The sequence below is a fragment of the Doryrhamphus excisus genome, linkage group LG11 (assembly GCF_037039965.1).
Source record: "Doryrhamphus excisus strain RoL-2023G ecotype Guam linkage group LG11, RoL_Dexc_Guam_v1.1, whole genome shotgun sequence".
Taxonomy (NCBI): domain Eukaryota; kingdom Metazoa; phylum Chordata; class Actinopteri; order Syngnathiformes; family Syngnathidae; genus Doryrhamphus; species Doryrhamphus excisus.
The window spans coordinates 646,575-664,243 of record NC_136367.1 but is presented as its reverse complement, the minus strand read 5'-3'; the positions used below and the strand labels follow the sequence as shown (position 1 = coordinate 664,243).

The 17,669-nt window shown below is 47.5% G+C and overlaps 1 protein-coding gene across 1 annotated transcript in view; it reads left to right on the top strand.

The window, feature by feature from the left end:
* The first annotated feature begins 3,943 nt into the window (after nt 1-3,943).
* The window catches only part of man1a1 (mannosidase, alpha, class 1A, member 1), a 49,710-nt gene continuing 35,984 nt past the window's right edge, over nt 3,944-17,669 (top strand). Inside the window, exon 1 of the mRNA XM_058064356.2 lies at nt 3,944-4,664. Within this exon, the coding sequence (XP_057920339.2) occupies nt 4,152-4,664 (513 nt within the window). The 5' untranslated portion in view covers nt 3,944-4,151. The remainder of the gene's footprint in view (nt 4,665-17,669) is intronic.

Below are 17,669 nucleotides of genomic sequence, written 5' to 3'. Positions count from 1 at the left end.
AAAATACATGAAAACGAGGTTATTGTAAAAAAAACAGCAGAAATGGGAGGAAAAAAAAATTAATTTTACAAGAATAAAGTCAAAGCATGAAGAGGAAAAAGTCTCATTCTATCATTTCCAAAAATAATATTGTGTAGACAAGTACTATGTATGTAGTTTAAATAGTCATGAAAAATAATTTATTGTTTTAAAGTCCTAATATTATGAGAAATTAACAAAACAAAATCTGTTGCCATGACGACGGCCCCCGTCCTTCTCCTCTCCGTCCCGACTAAAGACTATATTGGACATTCTCAGCTTTGTCCTCAGCTCAACATAGCGTAATATAGCGTAATAGTCACCAGGACCGTACCTAATGAAGTGGCCCAGTGTCGGGCCTTTCGGCTGCGCCTCTCAAGGGTCACCACCCGATTAGAGAAGTCCATTTGGGCTCCCGGCCCACTCGTCACTTTTATCAAGCCTGACATCAGCCGACTAAAAGTCAAAGACGGGCAGGAAGGTTAAGCACCGCCTCTTCCTGCTGCCGCACAAACTGGATCATCAGAGCATCAGAGCATCCTCTTTTCTGATACCTGTGTGTGTGTGTGTGTGTGTGTGTGTGTCATTTGCATACATGCTGTCAGACACACACACACACACCTATACATGAATGAATAGTGCTTAACGTAGCACCTGCACCAGCCTAGCGTGTTTGCAGCAATCCATCATCTCAGGCTGCCATCACTTCTAATTATAAAGCCATTAGCCAACACACACACACACACACACATACATACACAAACACGCACACAGGTTGTTGCAATGAGGCATTTATTTAAGCTTCCTTCTGTTGTAAAAGTATCATTTAACAAATGAAAAGATCAGCCGTGATTTTAAAACAACAAAGTAAAAAAGCGGAGAGAAAAAGGCATTCATGTCATTTCATATAAATGCTCATTTGACGACAATAACATCTTAATATTATGAGGCTAAATAACATCATTCCAGTCGTATAAAGGTGAAATATTCAAGATTTTTTTTTTTTAAAAAGTGATAATACTATGAAAATCTACATGTTGGTAAAATTAGCTTAGGGAAAGTTAATAATATATTCTATATTATTATTAATTCTAAATTATTATATTCTATAATATTCTAAAGTATAATATTAAGTTATAATATCACGGGAATAAGGTAAAATGATGAATTATGGTATTAATAAAGTCATAATATTACTATAATAAAATGTACAGGAAGAAAGTTGGACATTTTAATTGTCATTTAAATTCCAAATGATAAAATAAAGATGTGAAGAGAAAAAGAGTTGTGACCACAAAAAGGTTTATAAGAAGGAACATGCTGGCTGTTTTATTGCATAGAGTTATATATATATAATATTCAAGACAACCTGACATTTTCTAAAGTTAAGGCGCCCCCAGGCGCACCTCAGGGTCTCCTCTTAGCCACCATAAAAGAAGAAGGCGGCGGTGTGTATGAATAAACATGGCCTATCGTTTTTATACGCATACGATAGAAAGTAAACCTGCATGTCATTTAGAGAAGTCAGTGTACAGCCCATGTAGGAGTACTGCATATAACTGCAAACGCCTCAACACATAGCCCTTATTGTGTAAACATCTGGCAACACAAGTAAGTGTTGAGCAGGTTAGTGTGTCGGGCATGCTGGTGGTAGCGTACACGAGTGCTGCACCGGGTCAGCTGTGGTTCAGGCATGGTTTGTACCCCCATTTTCTTGTCTTTAACTTTGAGCATGACTCTTTGGTGACACAATGAAAAGTGACATCAGTCACAAAGAGCTGCAGTGTGTATGTGTGTGTGTGTGTGCGTGTGCGTGTGTGTTTGTGTTACCCATTGACATGTAGTGACCTGTGAAGATTGACTGCAAGCTAGCTAAGCGTGTAAAATGTGCTCCTGTGCGAGTGGCGATAGCGCTCTGGCGCACATCGGCTCGCTCATTGTTAGCGAAACAAGTGAGAGCCGCGATAGCGAGTCCTAATTCGGTGTAACACGTGCTAAGTTTGGCATTAAACACGGCGGTAGCGCCGGACACCGGGACACAAAGAGGGCCGGATTAAGGAAGTCTGATGGGAAAAGGTTGGGGGGGAAATATTTACCTCTTTTTTAACCAGGTCAACCACGGTGACTATATATATATATATATATATATAGTACATACAGGTATACTATACAGGTACATGTACACATGGAAGGTATGTGGTATGTACGGCATACAACCACCTTTAAGGACGGATGCTACGTTCAGCCTCCTAAATCCCACCAACACATCTTCCAATGAGGAAGCAGCGGCTGGGGCCTCCATGGTGGGGAGCTGAGCTCCTCGGTGGCGGGGCCTGGGGATGGCTGAGATGATGCCCATTCTGAGATGTCAGTGTGGTGGTACCCTACATGTGTCTTCTTGACACTTAGTCGAGGAACATAAGAGTTCTTGGTGCGTTTGGAAAAGTCGAAAGTTTCCTCCAATTGGGACCACCGATGCCAGTCCAGACTGTTCTGCTGGACAGCATCGAAAAAAGTTAGCATTTGTTGATGAGATGCTGGTGAGCAGAGTGTGCCTCGGGCGAGTTGTTTTGCTGTGAAACATCTCAAGTTGATTGAAGCTCCAGACCTGCCGGCTTCTTTAAAAACGAGGATGTCAGGCTTTTGACTGAAGCCTGACGCTGTCATCACAAAGTGTCCCCAAACGATGGCGGCGTTTGAAGCATCAGCCCGCCACGCTTCCCTTCCATGTTGGGTGTCTGCTGTCAGTGCATCGCCATGACAACCAGCCTTCACAAGACTTTTTTTGGGGGGGGGGACTAATAATGGGGATATTGTCAGTGGCGTCTGCCTTGGGAATCAACTGTCGGCCAATTTGCTGATGTGAAATAGGCCACACTCCCATCGCCCACATGTTTGATGCTCGCCACACTCCAAATATAACCTCGCCCCCCCCATCTGATTCAACCGGCACGGTCGCGCCCCCTGAGAGAAAGACGGACTCATTTGAGCGAGGAGAGGAAAAGCAAATAAACGAGTGAGAATAGAAAGTCCCGCAGAGGACAAAGGCGAGGGCGAAGGGGGCGGCGGCGGGCGCCAAAGGAGAGCGGCATGGCGGGCGGGTGAAGGAGCAACAAGGTCGCTAATTGGGTTGACAAGGAGTCCTTCCCCGCCTTCCTGTCACATATTCCTTCATCAGAGCAAGAAGATGTTCAATCCTTGCTAATGAAAGTCAAGACCACCGCCGTCACTCATATTCTATTCTTTTTTTGTTATTCAGTGGTCTCTTTGTCATATGCATGCTAGTCAACGTATGCACTATGTCGATGCTAGTCAATGTATACACTATGTCGATGCTAGTCAACGTATACACTATATCGATGCTAGTCAACGTATGCACTATGTCAATGCTAGTCAACGTATGCACTATGTCGATGCTAGTCAATGTATACACTATATCAATGCTAGTCAACGTATACACTATATCAATGCTAGTCAACGTATACACTATGTTGATGCTAGTCAACATATACACTATGTCACTGCTAGTCAATGTATACACTATATATATATATACTAAATAACATTTATTCATTTCATCAAGGTGTCTGCACAGCCTATAACTTTATTTTCTAGTCAGCTCAAAGCTGGTGAATACTTTGTAGACTGTTGTGAGCCCCGCCCACCTGCCTTGCTCACCATCATGGCGGACCTCCTGCTCCATGGCGTACTACGCTACGTTCCACTGTGGGCGTCCGCAGTCCGGTTCATTGTAGCTTATTCGATCAGTACTCAGGCGCATGGCTCTACTCGAGTACTCCTTGGCAGTTCCATCTGGGGTAGCCACGCCCCGTCACCGCCCCCACCAGGCATGGTTCGGAACGCGATTGGCCGAGCTCTCCTGTCAGTCAGTGTCGTCCCGCCCTTTCCTGCTCTTACAGAGCGTCGTTTCAGTCGCGTTGCTCCACTATGAGCGACACACTCGCTCCGCCTCAGCCGCTCCACCTCAACTTTAAGTAGGCTTTCCTCTCGTCGTCTTCCGCGTGTATGCTCCGGAGGCGGACGTCTGAGCGGATTGCGCCCAAGCCGAAGCCACCGTGAGCCGACCGCAGCCCAGAAAAGCTCTTTTTAGTGTTTGCGGGGAGAGGAGCAACATGCCTGCCCCAACTCTTTTGCCCTTCACCACCATACTGAGTCGGAAGTCGGCCAGCCAGACGTCGTTCAGGCTGACGGAGAAATTCATCCTGCTTCTGGTCTTCAGCGGCTTCATCACGCTGTGTTTCGGGGCGATCTTCTTCCTGCCGGACTCCTCCAAGCTGCTCAGCGGAGTTTTCTTCCATTCCTCCGCCGTGGAGACCAACACTCGCACCGGTCCGGACGGCGTCGGGGAGCTCGGCTCGGCTGGAAGTGACGAGAAGGTCCTGGCCAAGATCAAGAAGGACCACGAAGAAGCCCTCCTGGAGGCCAAGGATACGCTACAGAAACGTCCCGACGAGATCAAGCATGACATTTTGAAGGAGAAGGAGAAAGTTGCCCAGGAGACTTTGAGTCGAGGTGGGAAGACCACCAATGATTTACCTTACATCGAGTACCAGCGACCCCCGGGGGCCACCGGACACGAACCCCTGGACGCTTCCACGAGGGACAAACGGGCTAAAATCAAGGAGGTAAGACGGCACCGACCTCGCACCGGAACTCCATACCTGGAAGTGTCAAATGAAATGCGCATTTGTTTGTCTTTATTCCTGTTTTCACTTCGCCGTGCCTGATTGACGTAAGCTTACTTATTCCTGACCACCTTGGATTCGGCGTGCACGGTAGACCCACAAGGTCCGTCCTACCGCAGAACCAGACCCCATGTTGGCAGTGTCGTGTCCCCAAGACGTTCAGTAGTGTAGCATCGCTCCATGAGGCGACTATGGAATGGCAAACTTTCCATGGAACCAAGCCATGCCAGGAACATCAGACACCTTCTCCACCAGCTGTAACGCCTATGCTGTACCATGGTGTTCCCAGTGGGATTCACTACGTTACGGTTTGTTTGGTATTTGTTCCAGACGTGCTTAGTAAGTTACATTAAGAGACACGGATCACATGGTTACATCTGACCAATAGAAAGACCTTCCCATCCTCTTATCTCCTTCTCATTATCCTCCATAAGATGTTTCGTCACAATCACATGGTCCGCGCGAGGACTGCTGAGCGCCATCAATTCTGCACAGCATTTGTGGCAAAAGATCGTTTATTATTGAAATATCAAATATTGGATTGCTGCAGCCCAACTTGCTAGCCCTCCAATGGCGGCCATTGTAGAAGATTTGGACTGCTACAGAATATTTACTTCTACAGCTATATGAAGATTAGACTCAACTTACGTATGTGATGTTTTGATCTGACAAATGCTAAGTTAGTTTGATCAGGAGTGGAATTACCGCAGCTTCTGATTGGACTGATTGGACAGTCTGATGGGGAGGGGGGGGCATCTCACCGGGGCACGCTAGTCACGCTAAGGAGTTTAGGTAAAACACGTCGCCATCAGCATCTTAGACTAGAGCAGCCTCAAATGTCAAATATGTTTCCTTTCTAAATGTAGGGGGTGGGGCTCATTAGTACGTAATTTAAACGACGTTCCTCTATTCAAGCCATGGTGTCGTCAAAGTGTCAATAGACTGAAACTTGAAGCAGTGCAGATCTCCTTCCTGTCCGTAACAGTGCCTGTTATTGGCGCCTGAGGATCCTCTACCTGTGTCATGTTGGACGGGGAGGGTGCTAAACCAGTTTTTGTTGTGGTAACCCTGGGGGCTCTTGAAGGCAGCAAGGCAAACATGTAGGCTTCTCGTGCACAAAAATGCTTCTCGGACCAAGAAGTGTTTTTTGCTGTGCTATGTGAAGGCCTTGTTGTCTTTCATGTTTATTGTTGGAAGCGGTGTGTGTGAGTGTGTTTGTTCCGCCTGGTGTTTGATTGCAGTCAGCTTCGGAGTGCGTATCTGTCTGTAGAACACCGGTGTGGAATTGTGTGGAAAGTACAAAGGGTGGTTTCAGGTGACCAGTCCACTGGGACACGTTGAAGCACAATGGTTCATCCTTTGCTCCACGTTGCCTAGGACACATTGTCAATGAACACCACAGTCAACTGTCAATGTGGACAACAGTAGACCGTGGTCATGATCTACAGCCCATGACCAGGTGAGGTGAGGTGAGGGTGGGAACATAGGTTGAGCGCTAAATTGAGAGCTTTACCTTCTGGTCATCTCTCTCTTCACCACGATGGTCCTTTTGTTTGAGTTCAGTCCGTTCCATGTTGGTTCAACATTCATTTTTTACGACCAGCACTTTGGACTCTAACGTGAGGTGAGATGAGGTGCTGTCTTGCCAAAAGGCCGCCTAGCTGGAACCTTCAAAAGACTCGTGCACATCATTGGCATTTAACTCTGATGCTAGCTTCTTTATGCTAAAATCTGTCGCTATCAGACGGCCTTATGTTGACAGGTTTCATATTGCCATCTAATCTCCCGTCTTATCTTTGCGCCGTACTCGTGCACCGCTGTGTTTGTTGGCAGGCAGACAGGAAGTAAAGATTGGTGTCGCACTTGAACGTCAGTGTTGTGCTTTATATCGCACTCATCCATTCCAGATTTCTATCACTACGCTCTAACATTTAAAACAGCCGCCGGTGCCTCGACTGAGGCTGGGGGAAAAAGCACTGGTGACACAACTGGTCTTACTGGGGGATATTTTGTTAAAGCATCAAGTATTAATAAAGCCCAAGAACCATGACTTTGGCTCAGAGAGTCTATTTTTCATCGCTTAACAGCAAGTGGGCTTCCTTGTACATGCGGTGTGTTTATGATCCTGGGCAACATGGATACCAATGTTGATGAATTACGTCTTCATCTCAGCAAGACCACACAAATGACCAGGAAAGAGGTTGGGGGGCCTCAGGGCCGCTCAGGTCCCTCTGGGGTTTACAACCTCATGAATTTACACTCACTCTTTCAAAAGGTTTTCACTGAAGACCGGACCCTTTTCTAGCTTTTCTCCACTTCCTACCAGTGACCCATTACCTTTGTCCAGGCCACAGGTGTCAAACCCATGGCCCGCCACATCATTGTTTGTAGCCTGGAAAGAATACCCTTCTAAAATGTGTCCCAGATTTGGTACTGCATGCTGTTTTTCATTCTTGTGGTGGTTTGGGTGGCATCACCTTTGCTCCTCACTCACGACCGGCCTTCTATCTGTGGCCACTTCAGGCCTGAGTGGCCACTCTATCAGGCCAGTCCATCTGCAAGGCAGGATTTGCACCACAAAAGAGTGAAACCAGTCTTGGTTGGGGTGGGCTTCTACCTTTTGACAAGAAATGCTTGGATCCTGTATCACCCTCTCAGGGTTTATCCACACACAGACGTTTGCCGATCAAGATGGAAACGTTTTATAGTTTACACGGAAACGGCGTTCCAGGTGACCTCAAATTTAGTAGTTTTTTAAAAACACCTTCCAGAGCGGAAAATCTTTAAATGACCGACACAAAAATGATGATGTCACCGACAAGCCAACATAATATCTGAATAGTTGGACCATCTTTGGACATATTTTGTTGTCTCATACTCCATAGTAACTCACAGAAGTAATTCACTTCTTGTAAGTTGAGATGAGCTTGGGGTGTTATTTTATGTTTATAGGGGTCTAATCACGATAAAAATATTGTATTTAGAAAGTCATTAAGTTACTATGAACGATAAAAATATAGAATATATTCATATGGATTCCAACTTAGCAGAAATTCACTTATCACGGTCGGGCCTGCAAACATTTAACAGCCATAAACGAGGGACAGCTTTTTGTCATGCACGTAATGTAGTTGTCAGGTTGGATTTACTCGGTGGCGTTTTGAGTAATTTGAGACCTTATCCTGAAACGAGCGGCATCTGATAAGTGGATTAGCATCGCTATGACGGCCAGATTGCCGTGATTCATGGTGGCAATAAATGGTCAGGAAAGGTCGCGTTGTTCGCGACGACCAGGCTGAATGTCAGCGCCACAGATGGTGAAGTGTTAGCAGGGCTAAAGTTTGCAACACCGCCGTCAATAAAAGCTCAGGTCGGTGCCGCTCTTTAGTTTTTTTTCAAGTCTAGCACAAAACTGCAACTCAGATTAGTTCTTCTCCAGAGCAAAGGACCAAAATCACGACGACTGTCGGTTCTCCAGCTAAAAAAACGCTGATCTGGAAACAGCTTTTTTATTTGGCTTTAATTGCTCCTGCTAGATCAAAATGGCAGCTGGCTAATTTGTACATAATGACCACGCACCAACGAATGGACCGTGTGCTCCATTATCATCCCACTGATGAGACCACGTTTTAGCACCGTGTCCTCCAAGACCTTTGGGCTTTTTCTGAGATGATTGAACTGTTTAATTGTCAAGTAGTTATCACTTCACTTTCATAACAAATACTCTCTTGGAATCCCAGCATGTAGGCCACGAGGAGAAGACTGGAATAGAAGAATGGAGTATTTTAGGAAAAGAAACCTACCCTAGGATTCCAATATCATTTTAAAATGAACTGATCAGGATAGGGGCCCTTTAACATTCCGACCCAACAAATGACAAGCGTTTTACTTCCTCAGTCTGTAGATGTTCCTGCTTGTTCTTCTTCTCACATTGTGCTGCTCCCGCTTTTATAGATACTTGCACTCCAAGTCCGAGTCTATGGTTCTTAAGGTGTCAAAATGTCAGAGCTGGTGGAGAACACACACCCATGCCAGTCTACGTATTACAGATTAGAACCATTGTCATGCAGGCGTTCCACACGTGTATCCCACACCAAGCTATTTAGCCACTTGGCTAACCTTTTAGAACCTGAAATGGAATTTCTCCATCAGCCTAACCCGCCTGCCTCAAAGTCCTATTTCTGTATCGACCACTGAACTAATTACCCCTGGCTTCTGGTCCTACTTCTTCTCCACGTGTGTGTGTGTGTGTGTGTGTGTCAGATAGAGTTACTGCTGAATCCTGAAAAGGCTCCGTTTAATCGTCTAATGGCTGGAGCAGCCATGACGCCCTGCTGTCTTGCATACGGCCCTGGAGCCGTTGCAGTCCGCCAAGATGAACATTTGGAGGCCACCGAGATGTACAGCATGTACAGCATGTACAGCATGTACTGCACGTACTGCACGTACTGCACGTACTGCACGTACTGCACGTACTGCACGTACTGCACGTACTGCACGTACTGCACGTACTGCACGTACTGCACGTACTGCAGGTACTGCAGGTACTGCACGTACTGCAGTATGCAACAGGAAACTATTGTCATGCCTGTGAATGTTGTTTTGGGCTGCAACAACAAATCGAAAATATCGATAATGGAAATCGACAATTAAAAGTGTTGGCAATGACTTTCATTATCGATTTGATGTGTCACTCACCACGATGTGGAGCAGAAATAAATTACCTCCACCTCTAGAGTGAGGTGGAGTCAGAGCGGAAGTGGTAATTCCGAAAGACAATGAAAGTCAACAAATGAAACACGGAGAGAAAACAGGCCGACCAAAGTCTTCAAAAGTGTGGGAGCATTTGACGCTTCACAAAACAAATAGCCGACCATGCTAGCTTTGCAAAGTGTCGCTACTTGGTGAAGGTCGTTCTTCAGTGTTAGCTCCTACAATAACAATAAAAACAATGTCGCTGTAGCCTGGTTATTACGCAAGTCATGGAAATGGAACAATGGTGGCGTTTTGGAGGGTAGTGTAGGCGTGTCCCATTGCGTCCATTGTTAGCTGCCCCATGCTAGCGTTTTTTGTCTCGCTAGAGCACACAGAAAGGGAAGAAGGTGCCTGATGTTCTGCTTTGCATCTTTGCAGCTACTTTGTGATCCATGCCAGCATCTTAACCATCAAATGATCCCAGTAATGAACATTATTGCATGAAAACACATCATGAATATACGGGTCACCTGGGAGGAAGGTCTGTTTACATCAGCGTGGATTCGTGCAGCTACACTGCAAGGAGCGTCACGAGTGTATCCCATGCAGGCCCAGTGGTTGTGTTCGTATGCGCGGAGGTGGGGGGAGTGGGGGGAGGTTTGTCGCTGGGGGAAATGTTCTCATTCCCCATCTTATGTATACTGCCTGCTGGCTCCCGTGACGCCGCACGAGGCCATATAGACTTCCTGGGTGACTGATGGGGTGATTCTCTGGGATGCGTTCTTGTGACCTTTTGAGTAGTTGAGTTGTCGCCTCGGGTGAGCCCAGCAGCCCACACGGCCCACAAGTCGGAGGACGCCGTTCATTATGGCTTTGGCAGCATGTCCGTCCACTGCGACAGTGGATTGCACATTCAGATTTTTAGTCAAACAATATTTGTATAGTTTTTTTTCTCCAAATGTCGGCGTTTTTTTTCCACAGAAAACATCATTGAATAATTTAATGTGCTTGGCCCCTCCCCCAAGAGACGAGACGATGGTATGATTGACCAGAGGTCTCACTCCGTTGTTCAGTGGAAGGATGTTGTTCTATGAAGCGTCTAGCTGCTGAACCGATGCCCAGAGTGAACCCTCTGAGAGATGAGGAAACAGACAAATATACAGGATGGAGGCGGGACAAATGAGCTACATTTTCATTTTCTGTTATCGCAAAACCCCTTTTTTTCTAATCTCATCACATTTTCATGTCGCGAGATCTTGTGACACCCCCTCCAGTTACTGTATCAGTGGTAACCCCTCCCCCGATGCCTCCAGAGATGTGCTAGACAATGATTTGACGACCCACGGCTTTTAGCTCATTGGCTAGAGCTGCTCGACTTAACTGTCCTTGTGTGCTGGCTGGTCTGGGCGGGGCTGGGCCGGCCCCCACCGGTGCACGCAGTCATTGAGCGTTGATTCGGAGAGGCCCGCAGCAAGATGAATTACACGCATTTGATGTTTGCACGGTAGGTCGGAGCCAGAGCGAGGCTCGAGCCGTGAATGGGGAGCCTCACCAGTGTGCCAATTCAAAGTGTGCAGCGAGCTTGAATGCGCTCGGAGGCTGCGACCGCCGCACAACGGCCGGCCATCTTGTTTCTCTCGTGCCTTTGGGCGCACTTTGGGTGTTGTGATGCACGCGAGTGTGGCGGGGCGTCCTGTTTTGGACATTTAAGATGTAATGTTCTAAGTGCTCAAAGTGGGCTATTAAATTTCAATGACACATTACGGTGTCGTGTCCGCTGCACACTCCTCGGGGGGGGGCGGGGGATTCGAAAGCTGCCCAAGTTAAAAGTGCTGATTTATTCTCCGATAAGCCAAATAAACGGACTCCCGTTCATAGGGGCGGCTTTTGTGTATTCAGATGTTTGACACCCGCGCCTTAAAAGATGTCAGTAAGAAGCCATCAATAATAGCAATTTAAACTAGGCTTATTCAGCATGTCTTATTATTTTGCTTCAGGTGTGCTAGCTGCATGTGATTCCTAGGAATTCTTCCTGGGGGGTGGTAGGGGTGGAGGGGATCTTGTCCCCTCGTGGGGATGTGTTGTTGCAGTAGTCATGGTAGTAAGTAATGGTAGTGTCACCACACAAATATGTAATGCCGGACCATGGACCCCCTGAGCTAGCTAGCTAGCTAGCTTGTTGTGTGTAGCATGACGTCATCACTCGTGTTCCAGGAGCTCTGCTTCTACGGACGTCTGCATACGTCTGGTGTTCCTCTGTAGTTCTTTCTTTCACAGCTTTATTGCCGTTTCAAACATTTCTTATTTGGACAACACTTTTGCATCATTAGCATCCATAGCGGCGCTGCCCCCGACACCACCAATGATGTATACCAAGCGGTGCGACCCCTCGGCCCCATCGGGTGAACGCAAACATGTAAAATGTACGTGGCGAGGTCGCCATTACTGACCGAGCCTTGCGTTTTTGTTGGCGCCTTTTGGATTAGCGAGGCGAGGCGGGGCCATTTGTCTTGTCTCCCTCACGGCTACCAAAGGCGGCTAGCTCATTAGCATTCAAGAGGATCGATTGTGTTATATGTGTAGCGCTGCGGAGTGCATATACTTATTTTTCCCCCTGCACGTAAAACCTGGGCAAAGTGTAAAACTTGAATTGGTCAAACTTGAAGAGTCGGCTTCTATTTCTTATGAAATGATAAATTGTGAATCATCTCCTGGGGTTCTCATGCTTCATTTGTCAGCAGGTCATTTTCTACCGTCCATCCACGCTGGCAACACAGCCTGAGGACTTCCTCTCAGCGAGGGTTTGCTTTTGGCCACAAACTAACAATGTGGGGCCTGTGGACGGGGGGCCCAAACTCACAACCTGCTTTAAGTTGCGGACCGAGCTGGACATTGGCGTGGTTGTTGGTTTGAATGAAGCCGTCGTTGATGGACCAGCCCACAGTTCAATGACCTCGACCTTTGGGCTGAATCTGGCATCTTTTATTCCAAATGCTTGTCAAGTTTGTGCTGTATGCAATATTGTTTCCACTTTTAAAACAAAACTTCTAGAGGAATCTCTTCATGATGTCGACAGCTGGAAGCACTTGCTTTGATAAGATCCGCGGGGCGGACCGACTCGGTGCTATTTTGCAAACGGTTCCGCAGGCCGAATGAAATTGCGGCGCGTGCCAGATTTGGCCCCCAGGCCCGAGTTTGACGGGTAAGCCGGGTTTGTCTCAGGTAGATATTTCATGCCTGCCGTTGGCGACGCAAGGAAATGGTTTTGGATATTCACCATGGCTGTGTCCTGAGAACTGGAGGGGGGGGGGGTCATGGCCGGTTGCTTTCTTTCCCAAATCCAATTCAGTCTAATACCGCAAGTCAGCGGCTGTCAATCACATAGTCAATTTATTTTTCAATCTGCCCAGCATGAGCGAGCTACTCTTTTTCTTTTTTCAGCATTGCAAGCCATCCTTGCATATTTTATCATGTAAGGACGAGAGGGTAATCTCCTGGTGGGATGGCTTGATGTCCGGGGCGCGGAGTTGCAGAAGCCGAAGCTCATTGCTTGTTATTGCATTTGCTTTTTTATTTTTTTGAATAATTAGCATCTGAGTTATTAGAGTCGCAGGCAAACGCCTGATCAGCAAACGGGCTCGCCTCTGGGCATTAACGCCATAGCGAGGCCAAGAGATGCAGCAATTTGTGTATGATCAGCAAGAACGTTCAGTCAGAGAGCATCGGTGGAGGGAAAAACATCTTCTAGGATTGGCATGATAGATCTTGCCAACTTTCCACCGTTACGACTTAAGAGCAACCAGAGGACTCGTTTAATGGAGTCTGCTCCCTAAACAAGCTGGGAAAAAGTGTCTGCAGCTCGGATTGGTGGCAAGTACATGCAGGACGGCTTCCAGGATGCTAAGGTGGGCATGCCTTGTTAGCACGTTTCAGCTGCTGGCTGCCACCAGATAGCTTTGAAATATTATCAAACTATATCAGTATTTTAAAACATTTATCATTTTCATTTTTCAGCCGTTGAAAATGTTTTGTAATCTATTATTTGTTGAAGCGGATGTAGCCTGACCCCGTTGGAGTGCATCACAGTGGCTTGTCCCTGACTGGGCTCCACCCGCCTGAGATGAAAACGGCGAGCTGTGGAGTGCGCCGCGCCCGTCGTGTGCGGTCTGATTCAGACGTCGACAGGGCAGTTAAAGGGCGCTGACACGCAAAGGCCACGTCAAAGAGCCGGCGGCGGTGGAGGGCGGCCGTCGCGACTGTGCCGCCGGTGTCGATGCCAAAATGTGGCAAACAAGCCGAGACTTGACCGAGAGTGTCAGCGGCCGAGTCTGCGGTTGGGGGTGCACTTTCGTTGCGGTCTGGTCCTCGCTGCGAGGCCAGGTGGAGTGTTGTGGCGAGCATGCACGCTAAATTATTCAGACAGTTTTGTAGTCGGCGTATAATTGATGCTGGGAATTCTTCCGTTGGTCAGCCATTTGCATGAACATGAGTTGGGTGCATGAAGCATTTGTTTGCCTTTTATGCGCCGGATATGCAGATAAATAGTGTCGGGTGTGTGGAGACCGGGACAGATCTTTGCTTACAGGACAGGCGTGTGTATGATTAATCATGCAAAGCTACTCTGGGGGGGTCCCGCACTGACAACACTGAATTTAAAGGGCATATTATGCTAATTCTCAACTGTTTGACGAGGAGCTGCAAACGATACGGATGCAACTGTAATGCAAATTGTAATGCAATAATTACGGCTTGGAATATCCTGGTATTTTCAGGTAATGCATTTGCCCAAAAGTTAATGAAATACTGCATCGTCCAATTGAATGTGTGGCTTAATTAGTCAGGAGTGGAGCCAATCTCATTCTGCCCGCCTTGAGATGTGGCATAATCACGACATTATCACGCCTTCATCCGCCATCCAGGATGGAATAATAGGCAGACTCGTGACGTGAAAGGGCGGAATCGTGGAATCAGCTTGTTGTGTTGGGCTGGAATTGGGCAGCGGCCTTTGGACAAGTGGACAAAGTGGGTGGCGTGAGTGTATTGATCATCACGGACGGCGTCATCCGCATTGTTTAAGTGATTGGATCAGCAAACATCACGTCCATGACAGCCTGATGACATCGCTGCAGGACTCCACCAATCTTAGATTCCCAAGATTGACAGAGCAGTTCTTCATAAAGTGGGGGGGTCTAAGGTCTCTGGACTTTGACCTGCTGCTGTTTTTTATTGGCATTTCCTAAAAAATCAATCAATAAGTACTCAATTTTCCAAAATGGTGCTTTCCTCCTAGATCTCTCCATAGCTGTTGAAGGTCCATCGGAACGCTCCAGATTCCTTCCATGTTTCTAGCTTCGCTTCTTCTATTCCAAAATTCCACAAGGCCGCCATTTTTCCGTATTCCAGACTGACCGTCCATCCGTTTTGTATTTCCCTTATCCTCATGAGGGTCGCAAGGGTGCTGGAGCCTACCCCAGCTGTCTTTGGGCGAGAGGCGGGGTGCACCCTGGAGAGGTTGCATTTTTATAACATGCTGGGAACAAAGTCAGAATAAAACCAAAAGAAAATGTATTAAGATGATTTGAAATCAGCGTTTGCCAAACATCTATGCGGTGTACAAGTGGATCTGGCTGCCACATGGTGTCTTTGCCAATAATCACAAGTTCAATGCAGCTGAAAGTGACCTTAAATGTCCATTCATCCTTTTCATCCACCATCAGTCATAATCAGTGATTAACAATCCCAATCCATGCTCGTTACAGGGAATTGCCCGATGCGTCGGCGCTCTTCCTTTGTGTTTAACAAGCGGCGCTGAGCTGAGCCGCGTCTCCATCGCCGTACTGTATCGGTATTGATTTGACCTTTGTCTGGCGTGGAGGAAACAGACCAATTGGGTTTGACCCAGCCACTTGACCAAAGGCAAACTAATGAAGACTTTGTGAAAGACACATTGATTTTTCACTCCTGCCCCTCCATTACGCCCACGAGCCGCGCTCGGAGAGAGGCGGGCGACGCCGGCCCCCCCGGCCCCCCCGGCCTCATCACTCACTCGTCCGGCACGCATCACATGGGAGATGGGTTCCTTCATCACGCTCGCCAACCTTTCCTGCTGCTTTTCTCAGCGCTTGTCAAGTACAAGTACATAGAAGGCCATACAGTGTACTACACTAATACTACATACATCATTTGGACTACCAGTGTAGTCCAAGGAGAAAAAAACAAGAATAAACTGGGAAAAGAAATCCTAGTCGAATTTCTACTGAGCTAACTAGTTAGCTACTCTAATTTATGTAAGCCAATACCTTAACCACTTCCACAGGAAATGAGAGGAAAACCTTTTTTTTCCCCCCGATCTCAGCCATGGCATGTTGGCTGGGCTCTCCATGTATTGTGAATGCTAATGTAGTCTAGCGTCATGTGGTCGTAGTGACCACAATACTTCATAACTTGTCTTTCAATATTTTTTTAACTAATAATAGGCAACCACAACACAGTGATCATTGAATATCCGTCATATGTAAACAACCGTTCCAAAACACCTCCCCGTGTGGATACCAACGCCCCCGTGCCGCCATCGCTTGAGGTCGTGGCTGCGTGATAACTCGGCCATTGATAGACGAAGCGAGGAAGGATGAGGCCAAGGATAAGCATGATTCAGCGTCCAGACCGAAGGAACCCAACAATGGAGCCTGATGAGTCATGTTTCATTGGAAAACATTCCGGCAGGCGCTCTGGTTCCTTTCTGGATCCCACCCAGACATCTGTGTTCAGGTTTTATTGGAACATCTTTGTCTGCAATAATGGCGTCCCCGACGGAGTGTTGTTTTACTACCCAAAATCGGTTTTTTTAACTAAGCAGTCATTGCAAAGTATAGATTTTGTAACGCTCCTCTATTTCATCATACTGCGCCCCCCAACACGCCCCCCGCCCCCACCGTCCCCAGACAGCCATCAGCTAATATTGATCAGAGTGTAATGTTGCTTCGCAGGTAGGCTAGCCTTGCCCACGCCGCTATCAGCACCGTTAAACGCCAATCAGGCTCCTGGGATTCGAATGGCTTTGTGCCCCCCGCCCCCCCACCCCCGGTGGGATTGGTTGGTTAGAGTGTATGATCGTTTGCAAAGACTGTCTGCTCAGTGAGGATTACGGCGGATTGCCATCTCCACAAACGTGGTTCCCTCACAAGCCATCTGATGCTGAAGTGTCGTTCAAGGACAAACGTGACGTGTTCGAGCACTTGCATCGCTTCGGTCTTTGTCCCACATGACGTCTCCGGGGGGGGATAGGAGTGGGGGGGTCATATTGTAGCTACTGACCTCGTCTTATGGGGGGGGGGGCGGCTACAAGCAGATGCAGGTGGCAGTCATGCAGTTTGCACAGTAGCTAACTGGCAACTGTGCCAGCATCAGCGGATCTGAGTTAGCGGGTGATAACTCAGGAGATTCCTGGATCTGTGGTCCTCAGGGGCCACCTTTACCTTACCTTACCTTACCCTACCTAACTTTACCTTACCTCACCTCACCTTGAAAGGTAACCCAGGTTGGTTATTTTGGCCTGGTACTATTGTTAAGAACGTTAAGAACGTTAAAATGAGTTCTCTGTTGTTTTTAATATTGTTGAGGCCGGTGGCTAGCTTCTTTTTACACTTGCATGACAGCTAAGAGCATTAAAAAGGTCATGAGATTGGTGCAGCTTTCCTGTTGTTGTTCCTAACCGCACAACAATGCGACACTGACCCAAAATGAGGGGGGGCCGTCGCCGTCCTCTGTCCCGCCGTGGGGGGTGAAGATGTGAGGAAAGGATTTGGAAGAATGTTGCCTTTTTCTGTTTGGAGGCCGAGCAGCGGGTCTAAAAGGGAGACTTGGAAGCACAAAAGTTCAGCGCTGTTGTGGGCTGAACCTCCTGTTGGGCTGTACAATGTCAAAGGCGCTGTCGAAAGGCCCCCCCTCCCTTGCACACCCCCACCCCGCCAACCCCTACACTCCCACCCACGCTGCACTCAAGTCTCCACAGCGGAAATGTGCTGGTCCGACTGTCACGGATCACTGGTCCTTAAGACTAATGGTTCCCGTCTTCATATTAGACGTTGGAGATCCTTCTGGCAAACACAAGCTAACTCTAAACGTGTGATGGACCCATCAGGCGTTGGTCAAACCTTACGGCCCAGACCTTCTTGAAATGCCACAACCCCTCCAAAGAACTACAAGACATGCTTCTATACCACACGAGCCCAGAAAGGGGGCCGTGTCCTA